This window comes from Rousettus aegyptiacus, unplaced genomic scaffold, assembly GCF_014176215.1.
Source record: "Rousettus aegyptiacus isolate mRouAeg1 unplaced genomic scaffold, mRouAeg1.p scaffold_m13_p_1, whole genome shotgun sequence".
In the NCBI taxonomy this organism is placed as follows: domain Eukaryota; kingdom Metazoa; phylum Chordata; class Mammalia; order Chiroptera; family Pteropodidae; genus Rousettus; species Rousettus aegyptiacus.
Genome location: NW_023416284.1, coordinates 119832157 through 119852590, shown reverse-complemented (window position 1 = coordinate 119852590; position 20434 = coordinate 119832157). Strand labels below are relative to the sequence as shown.

The 20434-nt window shown below is 39.6% G+C and overlaps 1 protein-coding gene and 1 pseudogene across 1 annotated transcript; one reads left to right on the top strand and one right to left on the bottom strand.

The window, feature by feature from the left end:
- The first annotated feature begins 7360 nt into the window (after nt 1–7360).
- EEF1A1 (eukaryotic translation elongation factor 1 alpha 1) lies at nt 7361–10913 on the top strand. Its single transcript, XM_016141675.2, has 8 exons — nt 7361–7547; nt 8490–8667; nt 8917–9096; nt 9200–9496; nt 9582–9732; nt 9823–10079; nt 10163–10397; nt 10494–10913. The coding sequence occupies exons 2-8, from the start codon at nt 8524–8526 to the stop codon at nt 10616–10618; spliced, it is 1389 nt and encodes a 462-aa protein (XP_015997161.1). The 5' UTR covers nt 7361–7547; nt 8490–8523; the 3' UTR covers nt 10619–10913.
- A 5400-nt stretch (nt 10914–16313) lies between these two features.
- LOC118606995 lies at nt 16314–16432 on the bottom strand (annotated as a pseudogene).
- Between the last annotated feature and the right edge of the window lie 4002 nt (nt 16433–20434).

The following is a 20434-nucleotide window of genomic DNA, read 5'->3' as shown; positions in this document are numbered from 1 at the left end:
TAAACTCTCTTTCAACTTGAAGAGTTTATTATTGTAGGCTTTATGGCAAAGGCTGGTACAGGTTAAATGGAATTAATAAAATCAAGTATGGAAATAACATATATATACTATATAAAAAGGGACAGTAGTAGTCATTCTGCAGTGGAGCCACAGGTGGCAGATATGCAAATTCATGGAGAGATTGTCAATAGTTTTTAAGCGTATGATGGCTCTCAATTTTTTTTTTTTGAGTTAATGTGTCCTAAAAATAAGAAGATGATCTAATAGCTTACCATAGTGGTTCCCCATTTATTGAGACCTGGTTTTCTCTTTTTATTGATGATTGTGTGACACACTGTTTCCATAACAATCATGACACAAAATAGTTAGTTTTTTCAAAAAAAAATAAATAAATAAGTCTGTGAAGTTCTTTTTGCAGCAAGAACAGCTTGCCAGTAGATATACCGGAAGCAGATGGTACTAGAAAAACAGATGACATAGCAACAAATCAAAAGATACCAAACTAAAATATTTTTTTGAAGGATACAGGACATTTAATCTTAGGAAGTACAAGAATGTGACAAGACTTTAGAATGCGGGACAACTGTTTATGCTGTCTCTGATTTTTTTAAATCCTAGTTTAAAAAAACTGATTTTTAAACATTTTTAACTTCACAATATTTAAAACATGGCACTCTAAGATTCTGAAAATGGAGCTGACAGGGAAATTAACAAGCAAACTTAAATGCGGGGCTGTTAAATACAGCTCAAAGCAAGGTCATCGTGGTATTTTCTTAGTAAAGAAACTTCATTCTATGACAAGATTCCAGTTCAAAAGAACAAAAAACAAAAACAAAAACAAACATGCACAATAATTAAGATTTACTGAATGATTACCAGGTGCCAGGCACTGCTTTAAATACTTTACTTTACATTGATTGTTTTATTGAATCCTCACCACAAACCTCTAGGGTAGCTTTTACTTATTATTTGCACTTTATAGATATGAAAACTGAGGCTTAGGGAGGTTAAATCACTTGCCAAACATCCCATCACTAGCTGTGGTAGAGCCAGCAGAGATTTGAGTGAAGGCTTTCTGATTGCACTCACCCTGAAAGCACCATGCTGTATACTCAATGGGTAAAAACAAACAAAAAGGAAAATAAAAACAAAAAACTCCTGCCAATTATGTTCTAACTTGGTGCAAAAAAAACCATGCTCAGCACTTGAGATAATTTCTTATCTAATTTTCACAGTGGTCTTACAGGGTAGGTATTATCATCCCCTTTTTATAAATGAGGGAGTTGAAGCTTAAAGAGGTCAAATTAACTTGCCCAGAACCGCACATTTGGTAAGCAATGGCTGTGAGACTTGGACCCAGGTCTGTCTGTCTCTGAAGCTCATGTACTTCGCAGGTCCCTCAGGGGTCTCAGTGAATACCCTAAAACAGATATATGTTGCTCTCTGTTCATATCTACGGAGGAGCAAACTCTCCTTCCCACTTTCTCTTCTAGAGCAGTCACCCCAAAACACCTGTTGTGGTGCAATCAAATCTAAGACCCACGGAGCCAATTGAGATGAATTGTGAGCTTTTATTAGCCAGCCGGCAACTGACTCTCTACCACGCAGAGTTAGAGGAGATCAGTCCTGAGCTCCCAAAAGAGACAGTTTCTAAAGCCTGGAACCACTCTGGTTAACATAAAACAAGCAGATTACAGAATTAGAGTTGGCCCACTTGAAAATTTTCCACCCTTAACACACCCACCCTCCAAGGTTTTCTTCCACTGACTGACTCCTAGTTTCTACCCAAACAAGGTGAGACTGTTTATCCTGAGAAGCCTTCCCTGATGCTGTCCTCATCCTCTCCCCCAGTCTGGGTCCCTCCTGAGTGCTTGAAAGCACCCTAGGCTTACAATCATGCTCTCCTGGAGTCATCTGTTCACTGTCAATGTTCTCTCTACCTCTCCAGGGCTCTTGGATGGCACACACCATCCAATAGTAATTGTTTTTTATCTCCTCAATGTCTAATTATCTGGCACATAGTACTTGCTTAACGAATGTGAACGGATGGATGAATAAAGACTGACATCTGAAGTCCTGTACAATTACCAATATTTACTGAATGCCATAATTTGAAAGTCCCTCCCACTTACAGAACACACACACACACACACAAACACACAGTGTCACATGTATTGGTGAATCTATAGTTCTGTACTTAAATGAAATGGACCAAATAGTGCTCATTATTAGAATGAATAATGACAATTGACAGTTTCTCTGTATTTTGAACAATTTTTCTTTCTGTTTTTTGAAAAAGCTAATGATTATTTTCTAATTATAATGAGCACTAACATTTGTAAAAATAGTCTGTATCTTCAGGTACATTTTCTCACTTAGTCCTTATGACTAGTTCTGTGAAATAGGTATTATTAGATATTTTAGAGTAGGATAACAAGCTCATGGGTGATTTATTCAAGATCACATCGCTAATAAATAAAATTGCTAGGAATAGATTCAAGCTCTTCTTAGTCCAGTGTTCTTTCTATTAAGTTGCCTATGACTATATAGTAATGCTGAAAATGAATATTGTCTATAAAGTGTGAATTCAGAAAAAAAGTGAGGGAAGGTCATCTTTTCCTCTATGCCAAATCAGAGAGCTTCTATCCTGGTAGGCACTGGCTTGGAATCATGATAGCAGTAGCAGAAACATTTTTAGTCTCCTTAAACATCCTGGAATATTCTTCAGACTTTCTCTAAGCCACTGAAAAGAGAGTAACATTTCACTGTATAACCTCTGTACATATTTTTTACTATGTACATGTATTTCCTATTTCAAAACTTTCAGAAATAAAAAGACACCAATGAGTTTATTTTCTCTATTGTGTCATATTAGTGTCACATGGCAAACCAACCATGGACAGTTGTCCAAAAAAGCTTATAGAAACTCAGTCTTAAATAGAAAATTGAGTGCTCCCATATGGTTTCATATTATTGCATATTAGAATTATGAGGTAGGTGCGAAGGATGAATCATGAGCAGCCCCCTGTTACAGATGCACTGAGAAACCAAAAACTACTGGCAATCACAGATCTGTAAATAGCAGAGCAATGGCTGAATCCCTGATTTTCTGACTTCAATGCTACTGCTATTTTCATTATACCAGGCTCCTTAGACTTGCCTTAAAAGTTAGGACTAGCTCTCTGGCCAGATTACTTGGGTTCCGAAGTTGCTCTGCTGGGCCCTAATTTACTCACAAGAAAAGATCTCCAAAAAGTATTAAGTGAAAAGAGCAAGGTGATATACCTTACCATTTGTGCAAAAAAAAAAAAAAAAAAAAAAGATACAAATTAAAAAAAATAAACGTCTGCATTTGCTTATTATGCATAAACTATCAGTTGTTGCCTACAGGTTCTCCATCTGTAAAATGTTGGTAGTGAGGTCACATTAAATAGTGCAAATGTTATCTGGCACTCAAGAGGCATTTTATTTTGTTTCTCAAGCCAAATAGTCCTTGGTTTAATCATATTCAAAAATACTCTTTTAAAAACCATTTTTAATTGGCACAGGCAAGATGAAAACGTGGCAAGCCACAGCAAAATGTAATTACTTAAAGCTGCTTTAAATTAGGCCCAATAGCAAAGTGATTAGCCAATACTGAGAGATGCTTGGTGAATCACAATTACAGATATCAAAGAACTATTATTGTTCACCCTTTTACTAAGGAAATTCTTTTTTTTTTTCCCTAAAAGGGACAGTGCAGATGTTTAGGACAATGTATTTTAACAGTTTGCTACTCTAAATGGCATGAGCAACTCTAAGGAAAATCTTAAACAAAATACGACTTCAGATTACAACCAAAAAGTACATTTACAAGTTTCAACGATGCTACTGTTACTATTTTAACATTTAAGCAGTAAAAGGCATACTGTATCTGCTGTAAAGTTGTAGAGATAAAATAAACTGGGATTATGTTTCAAAATACTGGCCCTAAGGATAAGAGCTTTCTAAAAAGGAGTAATAATATCTGCTTCAGTCTTTTATTTTGTTGGGGTTTTTTTTGCTTCAGGCTTTTAGAGGCCACGCCACGGGTGACGAAAACCGACCCCCACCCCGAGCCACGTGGGGTTTTCAGCTTCCTCCCTCGCACTTCCTTCCGCAGTCCGAGCACCAAAGAAAGTGACCTCAAAGTGGGGGCGTGTCCAGGGGCAAGCTGGGGCGACCTCACTCCCTCGGAGACTCGAGCCAGGGAGCCAGCGAGCCAGGGAGCCAGCTCGCTGCCTCGCGCCCTGGCCCGGCCACAGGTGTCGGAGCGCACGCGGAACTTGGGGGACTGCCCCGTGCCCGCCTCGCTACCCGGGGACCGCAGCGCACTGCCTCCTCGGAACCCAGGGCGCCCCGAGCCGCGCGGGGCTTCCCCGGGACCTGCGTTCCCGTCCTGTTCCGGCCTCGACCCAGGGCAGAAATGTGAGCTCTGCCCCGAGATAAGGCTTGTGGGCCCTGCCTAACCTTAATGCACCGGATGGTTCGCGATCTCTCACGAAGTCTCGGCCATTACCTCAGTCAATAACCTAGTCAAAGATGCCCAGTAGATTACTCAGATATAAATCAAGGACTTATGTATATTTTTGCTGTTCGTTAGGTGCTAATTCAAAAAGGGATTCTCTATAAGGTATTTATGTATTTTATAAAGTGTATACTCTTACCTGCAATCACAGGGCCTTGGGGAAAATTTACTTATAATCTGGGATATAAGAGTTATACCTTTTCAATTTTCGTTTCTTTCTTTCTGGGCATAGTAATGAAACTTTGGCTGATATGATTTGGTCCTGGAACACTTTCGAACCATTTGTTACCATAATTATGTTTGGAATGTTGTATTTTTTCCCCCACCATCCAAAACAGTAAGGTTGAAATACTAGAAAAATGAAAAGGTGAGATTTGACTCAGGAGCTGTAGTTTTTATAAGCAACCGAGGAAATGTTTGTGAACATCTCTTAGAGAATTCATGTCCAATATAGTGCTGAACACATATATCTACAAAAATTACTGTTTAAATTATAGGCCCATATTTTCAAACAATAATTCTACTGAAAGCATACATATTAGTACAGTTATTACTGTATAAACATTTGCAATGTTACATTTTAATTAACCGTGCTCGTTTCACAGAAATAAGTTTTCACACTTTTCCTAAACTGAAATTTGATACTTTACCCTCCTAACCAACATCCACTTTCCATTTTAACCTTTCTTTCTTAGATTAGGTGTTTAACTATAATTCTGGATTCCATATACAACTTTAAAATATTCAATTTTTAATCTTTAGTCTTTGCTTCCTTCCCCCTTGTCACTAATCATTTCTTTGCATTTTCAAAAATTCATCATTCCTGTTGAAATATTTATATATTTAGTATTATCTCCAGCAGTGTGCAAACCCAAACCATTTAAAGCATACACTGCTAAAGAAGGCATGGAAAATAATAACTCTATTGTAACACCCTAATCTTAATCTGAAAAAGCACAGCGTGCAGTCAGTATCACTGTGCTACACAAGTCTGCCTGATTGTGAGAATCTGGTTTCAGAGAGAATAGTCATTATTTAATATTTCCAAAGAAATAAACACAGAGGTCTATATTCGCATTGTTCTATTGCTAGTGATTTTCATTGGTACTTCTTACATCTTACTACAAACATGGACTAGCATATCAAGATAATTTTATTCCACATGTAAGGGCACTAGGAAATGCAAGAGAAAAAGAATTTGTGAAAGGTGAGAAGCTAGAAAAACACACAGAAAAGGCTTTTGTTGCTAGAAAAAGATTAGTTATTTGTATTGTAGGGAAACTTATATGGCCTAGTTTCTTTCACAGAAACTATCTCAAAGTTAAAACAAGAAGGCTATAAACATGTTAATAAAGAAACAGAAAAACCTGATTTTTATAAGTTTATGTCTACAAAGACTGGTAAAACAAAAAGGCATAGGAAGCCTATTCCGGAAGACTTCTTTCATTAAAATAAAAAAAGCATTTGGATTGTGAGAAGTAACTGAAAGCTAGGAATAGAACTGTATTCTGCAATTAATTAGAAAGTAAGCACCATCCACCTTAGCTTTCCAGTTGTTTATATGTTAGTTTTCCTCCTCCGATTTGATTCTGGTTCCTTTCCAAAAGAAGTATTTCTTTTGTTCATGCCACAGAGCTTTACTCAGCACTGGGACACCTAGTAGGTTCTCAAATATTTGTTAATAGATCAGCTGGAGAAGTTGCAGAAATGTTCTATACATGAAAGAAGAGACATAACGATCTAGTAATTAGCTCATTTAAAAAAGTTCTTCCTTCAGAGGAATATTTCTGAGTCTGCCCTGACTGCCAGCCAAAAAGCCCTTACACAGTTTCACCCTGAATGCATGCTAAAATTCAGTTACAATTAATAGGACGACAGAAAACGACATTTTATCAAAATGGGATAGGCCGTTTTTTTAGGAGCAGTGATTTCACAGTGGGTGGATAACCTTGTTGCTGTACAGCTTAGTCTCCACATGAGATCATGTGGAAATACTGAATTTCAAAAATTCTTTTCAGGTTTCTCATGCTTGCAATCGAATGAGTGTACACTGGAAAAAAATGTACCACGAGGGTGACACACACTCAGGGTCCCTTTAGCTTAATAAAACTAGAGTTAGAAGTAAAGCAAACTGTAGGATTGGAGTCTAAAAACTGAAAACCTGGGCGCCTGGGGTACCATGGGGTGACTTTTGACACGGACTTCTGTAAAAGCAGCTGGCTTTTACTGAAACAAGCCAAGAAGCCAGTTGAGGAGCATATTCCTCGGGTTCAGGGACACTGCGTTTAACCACCTGCGATTTCTGAGGCCGGCCCTGGGTCCGCTGCCCCGGATTCCCAGCCTGGTACTCCTCTCCAGCCGGTTAAGGACTCGGAGGGCAAAGACAGAGGAGGACCCTGCCTCGGGCGGGTGTGGGACCAGTAGAAGAAGCTGTTCAAGGGGTTTGTCCAGGACCCGCGAGAGGTCAAGGCTGAGGACGGGAGGTGTACTGCGGGGTGAAGGGATACCCCAACCTGGATACCATCTTTGCAAAGAAAGCAGGAACAGTGGAGGGAAGATTCTAAGCGTCCCCGCCTGGCCGTCTACTCTCCGCCCCGCCCCACCCCCAGCTGCAGCTGAGAGTAATTCATACAAAAGGAGGACTCGCCTTGGCCTCGGGGAATCCCAGGGACCGTCGGTAAACTCCCACTAACCTAGAACCGAGGGCTCGCTGGTCCCCGCCTCCCACCCGCGCTCTCGTCATCATCAGGGTCGAGAGGAGCATGCGCAAGGCGACGGGTGCTCTTCAGTGGGCTGAGCGCACATCGCCCACGGTCCCCGAAACGTTGGGGGAGGGGACGGCGATTGAACGGGTGCCCGGTGGAGGTGGCGCGGGGTAAACTGGGAAAGTCGTGTCGTGTGCTGGCTCCGCCCTCTTCCCGAGGGTGGGGGAGGACCGTATATAAGTGCCGTAGTCCTCTTGAACGTTCTTTTTCGCAACGGGTTTGCCGCCAGAACACAGGTGAGTGCCGGGCGTGGCTTCCGCGGGCCTGGCCTCCCCGAGCGGGCTGCGGCCCTCGCGTGCCTTTCTCTGCTGCTGCGCCACGGAGCCCCTTTGCGATGTTCTTGACCCCGAATTTCGGGTCGTAAGCGGGTGGGAGAGTTCGAGGCCTTGCGCTTTTTTCAGGGGCCCGGTCGCCTCGTGCTTGGGTGAAGGCCTGGTTGGCGCGACGTGGCCGCCGCGTGCGAATCCCGCCGCCGCGCCTTCTCGCCCGCCCTGTGATCCAGACGTCTCCGGCCACTCGAGTTCTCGGGGAAAGTGTCCCCGGGGGTCTTGCGTCGAGGGGCTTTGGCCGAGGTTGGTCAGCGCCGACGGGGCGGGCTTCGCTCGCGTCGGGGGCTCGGGCTGCGGGGCGGCGGCGGGCCCTCCGCCCGGTGCACATGGCCTGCGAGGCGGGGCCCTCGAGCCTCGGCCCCGCGTCGACGCGGGAGGAGGCCCGTGGCGGCCCCGGCGCCGCCGTGCGCCTCCCCGCCCCGGGCGGCGAGGCCGGCCTGGCCCGCTCGGCACCAGTTGCGTGCGCGGAAAGATGGCCGCTCGCGGCCCTGTGCAGGGAGCTCAAAATGGAGGACGCGGCGGCCCGGGAGAGCGGGCGGGTGAGTCACCCGCACAAAGGGAAGGGCCTTTCCCTCCACGGCCGCTGCTTCCTGTGACCCCGTCGTGTGCCCGGCACCGTCCCGGCTCCTCGGTTTCATGGTCTTTGGAGCAGGGCTGCCTCTGGTTGGGGGAGGGGACTTTAGGCGAGGGCGATGGAGTTTCCCCACACTTGGTGGGTGGAGACAAGAGTTGGGCCAGCTTGGCACTGGATGTGATTCTCCTTGGAATTTGCCCTTTTGAGTTCTCATCGTGGCTTGCTCTCAAGCTTGTGGGACGGTGGTTAAAAGATTCCCCCTCCTCCCAATTTAGGTGTCGTGAAAACCAACGCTAAATTTAAGCCAAAATGGGAAAGGAAAAGACTCACATCAACATCGTCGTCATTGGACACGTAGATTCTGGCAAGTCTACCACAACTGGTCATCTGATTTACAAATGTGGTGGGATTGACAAAAGAACCATCGAAAAGTTTGAGAAGGAGGCTGCTGAGGTAGGTACATCGACATAAACAGATAAACTAAGATAACTGCCAGTAATTAAGTGGTAATTTCCAAAAATCAATCCCTAACCTAGATCTGTGTGTTGTACCAGTTAAGGTATAATCTAACATGTGGTGAATCAATTTGCTTTGTAAACTAAGTTAGGTATAAAGTGGAGTCTAATAGTTTTCCCAGATAGTGGGAGTAAGGAATTTCAAGCTGGATTTTGATCACGAAGTAACCATCCTTAATCTTCACAGATGGGGAAAGGCTCCTTCAAGTATGCCTGGGTCTTGGATAAATTAAAAGCTGAACGTGAGCGTGGTATCACCATTGATATCTCCCTGTGGAAATTTGAGACCAGCAAGTATTATGTGACCATCATTGATGCCCCAGGACACAGAGACTTTATCAAAAACATGATTACAGGCACATCACAGGTTCGTAGATTAAACTTGAAAAAAATTATTTTTGCCTGTTTTATATTGGGTTCATCCTTTTGAGGAGCTTTTGTTTAACAAGATTGGCTTTTTTTCTCCAAAGGCTGACTGTGCTGTCTTGATTGTTGCTGCTGGTGTTGGTGAATTTGAAGCAGGTATCTCCAAGAACGGGCAGACCCGTGAGCATGCCCTTCTGGCTTACACACTGGGTGTGAAACAGCTAATTGTTGGTGTTAACAAGATGGATTCCACTGAGCCGCCTTACAGCCAGAAGAGATACGAGGAAATTGTTAAAGAAGTCAGCACCTACATTAAGAAAATTGGCTACAACCCTGACACAGTAGCATTTGTGCCAATTTCTGGTTGGAATGGTGACAACATGTTGGAGCCAAGTGCTAATGTAAGTGGCTTGTGACAGTTAAGAAAAGCCCAGGTTATGGTGGGGGAAGATTGGCAACACTAATTGATAACCTTGCCTTTTATAGATGCCTTGGTTCAAGGGATGGAAGGTCACCCGCAAAGATGGCAGTGCAAGTGGAACCACGCTGCTTGAAGCTCTGGATTGCATCCTGCCACCAACCCGTCCAACTGACAAGCCTTTGCGTCTGCCACTCCAGGACGTCTACAAAATTGGCGGTAAGATGAACATACCAGAATGTACCTTGCATGGCTTGCTGCAGTACCTACCCAAATGAGCTGTTGATGACTATTTCCAAAACGTTTTAGGTATTGGTACTGTACCTGTGGGCCGAGTGGAGACAGGTGTTCTCAAACCTGGCATGGTGGTCACCTTCGCTCCAGTCAATGTAACAACTGAAGTAAAGTCTGTTGAAATGCACCATGAAGCTTTGAGTGAAGCTCTTCCTGGGGACAACGTGGGCTTCAACGTCAAGAACGTATCTGTCAAAGATGTTCGTCGTGGCAATGTGGCTGGTGACAGCAAAAATGACCCACCAATGGAAGCAGCTGGCTTCACTGCTCAGGTAACTAAGTGACTCTCTACTTAGTGCCAGGTTGTTGATTACTTGTTTTTGAGAATTCACTAAATGCCTATCTTGCCTTGAAGGTGATTATCCTGAACCACCCAGGCCAGATCAGTGCCGGATATGCACCTGTGCTGGATTGTCACACAGCTCACATAGCTTGCAAATTTGCTGAGCTGAAGGAGAAGATTGATCGTCGTTCTGGGAAAAAGCTAGAAGATGGCCCAAAGTTTTTGAAATCTGGTGATGCTGCCATTGTTGACATGGTCCCTGGCAAGCCCATGTGTGTTGAGAGCTTCTCCGACTATCCTCCTCTGGGTAAGAATGACTAGTGTGTAATTAGGAATTTTATTTGAAGTATTTCTTTTGTGTGCTAGGTGTTTCTAACAGTAACTTAAAATTTGTTTTTAACAGGCCGTTTTGCTGTTCGTGACATGAGACAGACAGTTGCTGTGGGTGTCATCAAAGCAGTGGACAAGAAGGCAGCTGGAGCTGGCAAGGTCACCAAGTCTGCTCAGAAAGCTCAGAAGGCTAAATGAATATTATCCCCAATACCTACCACCCCAGTCTTAATCAGTGGTGGAAGAACGGTCTCAGAACTATTTGTCTCAATTGGCCATTTAAGTTTAATAGTAAAAGACTGGTTAATGATCACAATGCATCGTAAAACCTTCAGAAGGAAAGGAGAATGTTTTGTGGACCATTTGGTTTTTTGTGTGTGTGGCAGTTTTTAAGTTATTAGTTTTTAAAATCAGTACTTTTTAATGGAAACAACTTGACCAAAAATCTGTCACAGCATTTTGAGACCCCATTAAAACAAAGTTTAATGATAAACCTGTGTGTTTTTTTGGTCAACACTGTAACTTCCTATGGTATTTTGGTGAAAGACTTAAAAGAGTTACCCATAAAATATTTCTGGTGTTAACATGTTGAAGCTTTAGAATTTGATAATTCTGGGTTAACTTTTACTGGGTGGGAACTTGGGGTTTTTCAGCTTAAGGGGAGGAATCATCTGTTTACATAGTTTAAAAAGCTATGGGCTGGGTCTGTTGGTGCAACACTTAATAGGTCAGGACAGATGAGCAAAGTACCTTTCTGTGTAAGCTAGTTTACAAGGGCCAAATTCTGTAATAAAGTTGATGTGTTGCATATATGAAATTTTGTATAGTTGACATCAATAGTAAGTAAATTTTGTTCTGTCAAGTTTTAGTTTTCCAGTTACTGGAATGTGAATTCTCACATTTACAAATACCCCAGGTAGTTATAAACCTAAAATGAGGCTTAAACAGTATTGAGCACTGTCTTGCTAGTTAATTGTATCCAGATTCTAGGAAAAAAAATAAATGATACTGGAAGTTGAGTGTGTTTTGTCACTTAAATATTTTAAGCCCTCTTGGGAAGTGGAGTTTCATGTAAAAAGTCCAGTGAACAAATTGCCAACGTTGGAGATTAAATTCAAAGCTTAGATATTTGCAAATGAGCGTAAGTGGGACGGACTCATTGGGACTGTCCTGTTAGGGGAAAGGTTTTAGTGCAAATGTTTGGGAAGGTTGTCCGTCCACCTTTCAAAAATTGGCTAGCTGAAAGGAATATTGAATTTGAAGTTAGTTGGACAAGATGAAAGTAAGTACTTAACTAATGAGGATTGCATGTGGTGATTGGTTACAAAAGGGAAACCATTAGTTTGACATTTGTAAACATCTAATGTAAATTCTGGCTTTTGATGGGAAATCTAGAATATTTGAGAAACATGAATAGAAGTTTTAATTCTGTATAATCCTTAAATAGGCCTCTTTGTGTATGAAAGGAAATTTAATACAGTTCAAAGTGGCAAAAATCATGTAAGACATTTAATACTAAGTGGAATGTGATATAAAAAACTGGCCATATATAATTTTTTTTCAACTTAGTTGCAATTTGAAGTTTATTAGCTTTATTTCTAAATTGGGTAGTCCCTGAGTCAACTAGCACTTTACCTGAGACCATTGACGAAGGATGTACATTGACAACCATAGTTCAGTAAGCAGCTTTTTCCCTAAATGTATTTACAAGTATGTTGCTTATTTGTAGTAAAATACAAGGTTCTTTTTAAAAGCTGGTCAATAAGTGGTAGATAACAAATGCAAGTCTGACACAGCTGAAGGTTGACAACCCCCTATCGAGGTTTACCTAGAAATTGCTCCACTGTGAAAGTAGAACAAACAAGTTTAAGCTTTAGTTTGTATAGGTTTATACTGACCTTGTGTATGCTTGTGAAGTGCTTGGAGCACCACCTACTGGTGGCCACGGCAAATTAGTTGAATTTTAAATTAATTGATAGCACTTTTACATAATCTGAGTTTCTACATGTTGCATTTCCTTATACTTTGCTTAAAAGCAAAATATTTTAGAATGGGTTTGTAAGACTATCAAACTGGTGCTTTACATTGCTCAGCCATTGTACTCATGCGTCTAAAGAATTTTAGATGGGATCTTGTTGAAATTTGTTCCTTTCTCGTGTGATTTCAGAACATGAAAGCAGAAAGACATTCTGGTTCAGGAGTTAAATACAGATTGCCAATAAGGCTTATCTGACTTTATGCCCAGCAATCCAAAGTAACGGGTGTTCATTTCAGAATATATATATATATATATAGGCCCCATAGCACTTAATACACAACAAAAATCGTATATTTTTTTTGAATATTTAGCATTTAAATGTTTCCAACAAATGTAAATTGACCTTACCAAAACTTAAGTTTTGCAGTTAAGTATCAATATCGGTAAACTTAGGAAGTTGACGTTCTAGCAGCAAGACTGGCATTGCTGAAGTAGTTCTTTCAAGAACGTGGGAATTCATCTGGTTTAGTTATGGTTCTGCCTAACAAAAGGCTATTGACTATAAAATCAATGAAGAGTTGATTTTTCAATAATGGGGTATAAAAACCCCAAAGAATATTATCAGGACTATGGATTTTATCAAAATTTACTACCTTTGTAACCTTTTCTGCTAAGTTGAGCACTGAGTTCAAGCCAAAGGTTTTTTTTGTTGTATTCACAGTTCTTGAAATGGGCAACTCTAAAGGGTGACAGCTAATTCATGTGTTGAGATACCCTTACATGTTTCAGATTGAAAGTGAAATGCTACAGAAATAAATCCAGTCGAGAAAGTTGCATTTTGGAGTTATGACCCAAGTCCTGATAAGAGGAGGTCATAGCATTTCAGGTGAGGTGAGGGAATAAGACATTTCTCCTTTTTCTTCTTTTTACCTTCCTGAAGTTTTCTTGCCTAATCTGGCTTTGCTTTTCATAACTGCCTTTTTCACTTAAACCTATAGGTTCTCTCACGCAGATGGCATCAAAGTCAACTCCGTTATTTGCAGGTCTCTGGGAACTTCAGTGACTAGTTAAAACTAGAATTGAAGCCTAACTATTGTTAAATACATCACTTAGTCAGTGATTTAAAAGAGGAAAATGTATTAACTTTGTTAGGAAACTCACATGGCTCTTGAAAGGTTGTTGACCCTTGATTCAATGGAAATCTCTCAGAGGGACCATATGATTTTGTTCATTTTCTAAGGGTTATGCTTTAGTCCAGCAGTTACCAGAAGCAAGTGAAATAAGTAGAAGGAACATTATCATTTACCTTGGACTGCCTTTAAATTGTTTAGAGCTCGGTTTGGTCTCCATAGGAGAGACATGACAACAGATAATGCTGAACTATTGTTAATAATTCTAAGTAAGCAAGGAATATTGGAAAACCTAAGGAAGCAAGAGATTAAAAGTTTTTCCCACTTTTTTATTAAGGTATTTACCTACACTAAACTTGCTCTGTTAAAGTATATAGTTCTGCGAGTTTTGACACGTATTACAGTTCATCACAAAGTACAGTTCTATCACTGCCATCCCCAAACTTCTTCAGTGCCTCTGTAGTCAACGTTCCTCTCCCCTAAACCTTGGTAACCAATGATTTGTCTTCTGTCCCTATAATTTTGTTTCTGCACCAATGTCATATACCCGAATTTATAGCATAGCCTTTTGAGTCTGGTTTCTTTCACTTATCATGCTGCATTTGAGATCCATTTTGCATGTATCAGTAATCAGTTCTTTTTTAAATAGATATGACAGTTTATCCACTCCCAGGTAAGAGACATTTGGTTGTTTCCAGTTTGGGACAATGACTAATAAAGTCATTATAAACGTTCACATATAGGTTTGTGCTTGAGTATAGGTTTTTATTTTACGATAAATACTAGCAGTGGGATTGCTGGATCGTACGGCAAGTATATGCCTTACTTTTATAAGAAACTGCTCAAGTTTTCCAAAGTGGCTGAACCATTAGTGATAAATTTTCAAGTGAAGTTTTACATTTTATTTTGCTAGTATTAATGTTTTTAAGAAGAAAATAATTTGAAGTGAGTGCTGCACTGAGATGCTGTAGCACAGTGACAAGCTAATTTTTTTTTTTTTTAAATATGCCTCCTATGTGTTAGGCACTATTCTAGGCACAAAAGATAGAGTTGTGAACAAAATGGACACAATTCTTGCCCTTCAAGTTTATAATCTGGTGGAGATAGATACTAAGTAGATAACTCTGAGTTGTGACAATGCTATGAAGGAAAAGAAAAGGATACTATGAGAGAAGAGTAAAAGGGACAATTGGATTTGCTAGAGAAGGCATATATCAGGAATAGCTGAAACCTGAAGGATAAATAGGAGTTATTGAATCAACATGAAAACATTGTATTAGATATCTCAATATATGAGGCTTAACTTGGCCTCATAACAAACACAAAATCAGGGAAACTGAGAAAATCTAAAAATTTTTTAATCTAATATTGAAATCAACTGAATATATTCACTGAAATCTTTGCTTGATTTACCTCATCAATGTTTATGTAATATGTGGAGGCTAGCGACATCTTGCTGAATCCTCAACAACCTTCATAGGGATCAGGTATTACACATATTACAGATGTGAGGCATGGATAGAGGAGAGGCTAAGTCATCCCATCACCAGATGAATTTTTTTCCCGATATTTAAATTCGCTGGTAATTTACAATCATTGTACCTAGGCTATTCTCTAGGATAATTAAACTATCATTCTCTTTTCTACAAGAGCCACCAATTTACTTGAAGACACCAAACGATAATCCCTTGAGTCACATCTGAGCTTAACACTTTCAGTTCCTACAGCAGTTTCTTAACCCTAAGTCACATGGTTTCTAAATTCTTCCCATGCTGTTCTTCCCAGACAGTTGATAGCTTTTTAAAGTGTTGTCACCCAAATTAAATAAAGCTGTGGATGCATAAAAGATTGGTCTCTTAATCTACAGGGTGCTTTTATTAATGTGACCCAAAGATAAGTTTCCTAAATTAATGCATTTAGACTAAATGATCCTGGGAAAAAGCTATGCCTTTCATCATCTATCTAACGGGCATGATACTGTGTTTACGATTGTTGTGAAGATGAACTAGTGGACATAGATTCTGTAGTGTAGTACCTGGTGTATTGTGAACAGCCAATAAAGTAGTTTTATCAGTACAGTTGTTTGAAAGAACAGCAGCTTTACTTAATTCCATTGTACTTACAGATTATAGTGAACAAACATCTTTACAAAACTATAGGAAGATATCCTTTAAACTGCATGGTTAATTTTTCCATAAATAAACCTTTTATTTTGGAGTATTAGATTTATAGAAAAGTTGCAAAGATGAGTTTCCACATGCTCCTCATCTAGTTTTTCACCTAATATTATCTTGCATTAACCAGAGTACATCTGTCAAACTAAGAAACCAACATTGGTATGTCACTATTAATCTCCCTACTTTATTTAGAATTTGCTTTTTTTTTTTTTTTTTTTTTAATTGCCTTTTCCTGTTCTGGGATTGATTCAGTCAAAGAAAAGACTGGTTAATTTTAAGAAATCAAATGTTGGGAGTTTACATATATCTCTGCTATAGTTCATCTGTTTTTTTATTAGTTTATCATCTTGTTGAGATCATTCTGAATCTTGAGCCTATCTAACACGTCAAAGAAAAATGTGGGCTTTGTCATTTACACATATAATTATTTCTGTAGTTTGACTTAAATAGTTGGTAACTTACACATTAGGTATAAAAACAGAAGCCCGTGGTATTGCATTAAGAGAACTGTTCTTTGATTATGGTCCAGCTAATTGCAAATTCACTTAACTGCTATAATCTAGGTCACATTTCACCATTTTATTTGATTTTTTAAATTATTCTTTTAATGCATACAGCACCTGGTATTCCTAGCTGGTCTTCCATCCAAGTACTAACGAGGCCCGACCCTGCTTAGCTTCCAAGATCAGATGAGATCAGGCACGTTCAGCATGGCATGGCCGTAGGCATTTCACCATTTTAATCACAAGATAATCATGATGAAAATTTTATCAGATGTTTAATAAAGCAAAGGGAAGTAGGTAGTAGCTTTAAATTTACTTTTTCTCTTTGGGTAGACAAAAATAATTTGCCATTTAAAGTTGCTAAGGTCAAGGTGGGAGTAAGATCTTCAGACTAGAAATTTAAATTTTCTATTTTAACCAATCTTGAGTTCCCTAAAAGAATTCAGATAGCTTTGACTTTGCCAAACTTTATTACACTCAGATCAAAGCAACAGCATAGGCAGTCTGGATATTGCCTAAATATAATCTCTTTGAGACATTGTCAAAAGTGTAAAATGTAGGTTATTGCCTGTAAAGAGCACAATAGATTTTAAAATAGAAGTAGGTAGTTTAGTGAGAGTAACTGGCAGCAAAAGTTGACAGTGTAGTATGATCCTGCAAGTATGGTTTCCAGAGATTAAAGGACAGATGGCTAATAGGAAAAGAAAACACAGAATATTTCACTTGATTACATTTTCAGTAAAATCATGTGATTGAGGCCATAGTTGGTGTTGCGAAAAAATTGTAGGGTTGCTACGTAAGCAATTTGAGTTTCAGTGCTGTCTGGAGACTGAGGAAGTGGTTCTCTCAGCCTGGTGAGGGCATCTTTTCTGAGGCCTGGGTTGTAGCCATTGAGGTAAAAGGGGTGGACCTCTATCTCTGCAAAAAAGGAATGGCCCCACACAACCTTGACCTGCAGTCCCTCACTTTAGCTATTGTCACACATTCTTGATTGATCCTTTAGACTTCTGTTGAGCCGCCTCGGTTAAATGTCTAATGAGAAATAAGGTGGGTTTTATTCAGTTATGGTTGGGTACAGAGAACATTTTCTCATAGCTAATTCTTTATATTGAAGTTAAGGAATGCATCTCTGGGAACTTAGTTTTCATATTTTATGTAACTGCTCATGGGTTTTGTTTCTTCAAAGCTCTGACACCTGTCTCTAAAGCCATGAGGTTGTTCTTTATGAAACTGGAAATATAGAAAATTCAGTAAGTTTCCTTTCATTATTTGAAACAGGTGCACACACACATACACACACACACACACACATAGTCTGGTCTTGTATTAAATACAGTATAGTCTAGAAATGTTTCCTTTTAAATTTAGGCAATGTGTTTTTTGCATCTTAATGTGCTGTTTTAAATTTGGATTGTCCATGTTTTAAAAGGGTATAGACTAACTTTAAAAGAGAATGAAACTAAAAATTAATTATGAGTCACTGGATTAAAAAAAATAGTTTCTTTAACAAACACTAGAAATGTATTATTGTCTTCAAGTATACGAAGAATATTTTAAGTTGGCAGAGAATGCCGTTCAAAGTGAAATGCACACTCTGAATTCCCCATTCAGCCTCTAAGCTCTGGGATAACACTTAAGTTTGAGTGCTATAATGGCTCATTAAGCATGGCAATTCCATAAATGCTTAGCATCAAATAGGCTACAAAGGGTGGGAATGGGAATTGAAGTCTAAACCAAGAGAAACAGTTCTATACTAGATTGTTTAGGAGAGATGGAGAACTTTTTATCTAGTGAAGGATCTCTGGTGCTTAGGAGGAAAAAAAAAAACACAAAGTGGCAGAAAGGTACTGTAAAGTCAGAATACCTGAGACCCATGCTCAACAGCAACTTGTGGTAAACCTTAATCACATCACTTAACCGAGCTATAGCATAGGAAGATAAGACTTGTTTTTAAAAGCTTTTCAGAAAAATTCTTACTTTGAGGAATACACTGATGTAAAAGAATCCAAATGTATTTTGGTCTTCCCATCATGGAGTAGTGCTATTCAAACAGATTAGTCTTTTTCAAAGATTTTTGACTAGGATCCACAGTAAGAAATATATTTTCTATTGCAACACAATATCAACCACACACTGTATTTCACTGCATCTAAGGTGTTTTCAACTGAAAGTCACAAATGCTGCCAATTATAAGATACCAGGATATGGTCATAGGATATACACCAATTTAGAGATGGAAAAATATGGAAAATATGCATCTTAAAATTGGTGAAATATAATTTGTATATAAATTACTGAAACAAGTTTCACAGAATGGTACTTACTCTTCAACCTATACTTGCCCAGGCACACATTCAAGTGGCCCAAAGCTTACATTTGAAAAAAATTTAGTCTTGCTCACAAATTATCATAGCCTACCTCTCACTGGAATATTGAATGACTCCATTAGACTTGAATTTCTGAAACAGAATGCAAGTTCAGTTTTTTTGTACAACGGAATTGCTCTAGAACTTCAATTATCAGTATGGATTATTTGTATTCTATATTCCTGAGCCAGCATGCACTGTAAAATTCATTGCAATTTAGTTTCTGCCAAAAGCAGCTGAGACAATGGATATTTATTGAGTTGAGTTAGCAGCAGAATAACCTGTGGAGCTCTTTAAACATAGATGCAAAGACCTTTCCAGGACAACTGAATCAGAATTGCTTGCGATAAGGCTTGGCCATCTACTCTTATAGGCTCTATTGGGAATTCTGATGTCCAATCAGATTTAAAAATCATTGCTAAAGGGCTTGACAATCATACAGCCCCCCCTTTTTTTTTTTAAACAAATAACAGTTTATTGATATATGTCACATACCATAAAATTCACCCTTTGGCTCCATAGTGTAGTGGTTATCACGTCTGTTTTACATGCAGAAGGTCCTAGGTTCGCACCTAGGACCAAGTGGAGCCACGGACCATACGCCAGTTGCGCCAGGCCCGGGGTGCACCAAGCCCTGGGTGCATGCTCCAAGTGTGTGGGAGGAGACTCCCACTCCACCTTCAGAGATCCAGTTCTTAAGGGGAGGTAGCAACATCCGTAGGTCAGGGGTGGAAGGGTGGGGGGGGGGCGGAATTAAAGAGGGGGAAAAAAAAGAAGAAAATTCACCCTTTCAAAGTGTACAATTCAGTGGTATTTAGCATCTTCACAGAATTGGTGCAACCATCACCACAAACTAATTTCAGAACATTTTCATCACCTTAAACAGTGTCCTTTCTAATGGCAAAGAAGACACCCAGAAGACTCCTTTCATAATATATTAGGTCAGTTTCACACCAGCCTCAGGCCTAGACCAACACTGGGAGGACAGCAATGACTAAGATTGGTTTAAATTCATGAAGATTTAGCTGCTGGGCTTCAGAAGGGAGTAAAAAAAAAAAAAAAAACTGTTCTTTTGGCAGGGTAGAGGGCAGTGAGCAGAGATGGTTATTGGGAAAACAACCAACAGTGTTTATCATAGGCAAGTTACTTAACATCTCCAAATCTTGTTTCCCTTGTCTCTAGAACAGAAACAGCATTACCATGGGGTTAAGTGCGATAATGCAGGTAAAGCGCTTCTTACCTACCACAAAGTAAACATTAGTAGACAGTACCTACTTTTATCTCTTATGAAATCAGAAATGAAAGCATTGTTTTTCCTAAGGGATCATGTGATAAATTTCTCTTCGATTTTAGTAGTAATAAAGTTTTCTCCTGGTCCCCTTGATGAGCCAGAACTGTTTCACTGCCAGGAAGCTCTGAGCTAGAATTTAAGTGTAATCTGCCTTTTCTTTAGCTGATCATTAATTTTGAACTGTTTTGTTTTCTTTAAATTGTCTCAACTATATTTTTACAAATAAGCAGGGATAAATTATCGATAAGTAAATCAAAAGGTTTTGGAGTCTTAAGATACATATACAAATTAACCCATTCGGCTTTTTTTTTTTTTTTTTTTTAAGTGGTAAAATACAACATGAAATTTACTATCTTAACCATTTTTAAGTATAGAGTGGTGTTAAGTACATTCACTGTTGTGCAACCATCACCTCCATCCTCCAGTATACTTTTCATCTTGCAAAACAAATGCTGTACCCATTAAACAATAACTCCCATTCCTTCTTCCCCCAACTCCGGGCAACCACCATTCTATACCATCTTTAAGAATTTGACTATTCTAGATACCTCATATAAATGAAATCATAC

What these genes read in the sequence shown, in the direction of transcription:
- EEF1A1 (XM_016141675.2), top strand. Translation starts at nt 8,524, where the DNA reads ATGGGAAAGGAAAAGACTCACATCAACATCGTCGTCATTGGACACGTA. An exon ending in TGTTGGAGCCAAGTGCTAAT is followed by an intron (nt 9,497 to 9,581) that starts GTAAGTGGCTTG and finishes TGCCTTTTATAG; the next exon opens with ATGCCTTGGTTCAAGGGATG. An exon ending in CAGCTGGCTTCACTGCTCAG is followed by an intron (nt 10,080 to 10,162) that starts GTAACTAAGTGA and finishes CTTGCCTTGAAG; the next exon opens with GTGATTATCCTGAACCACCC.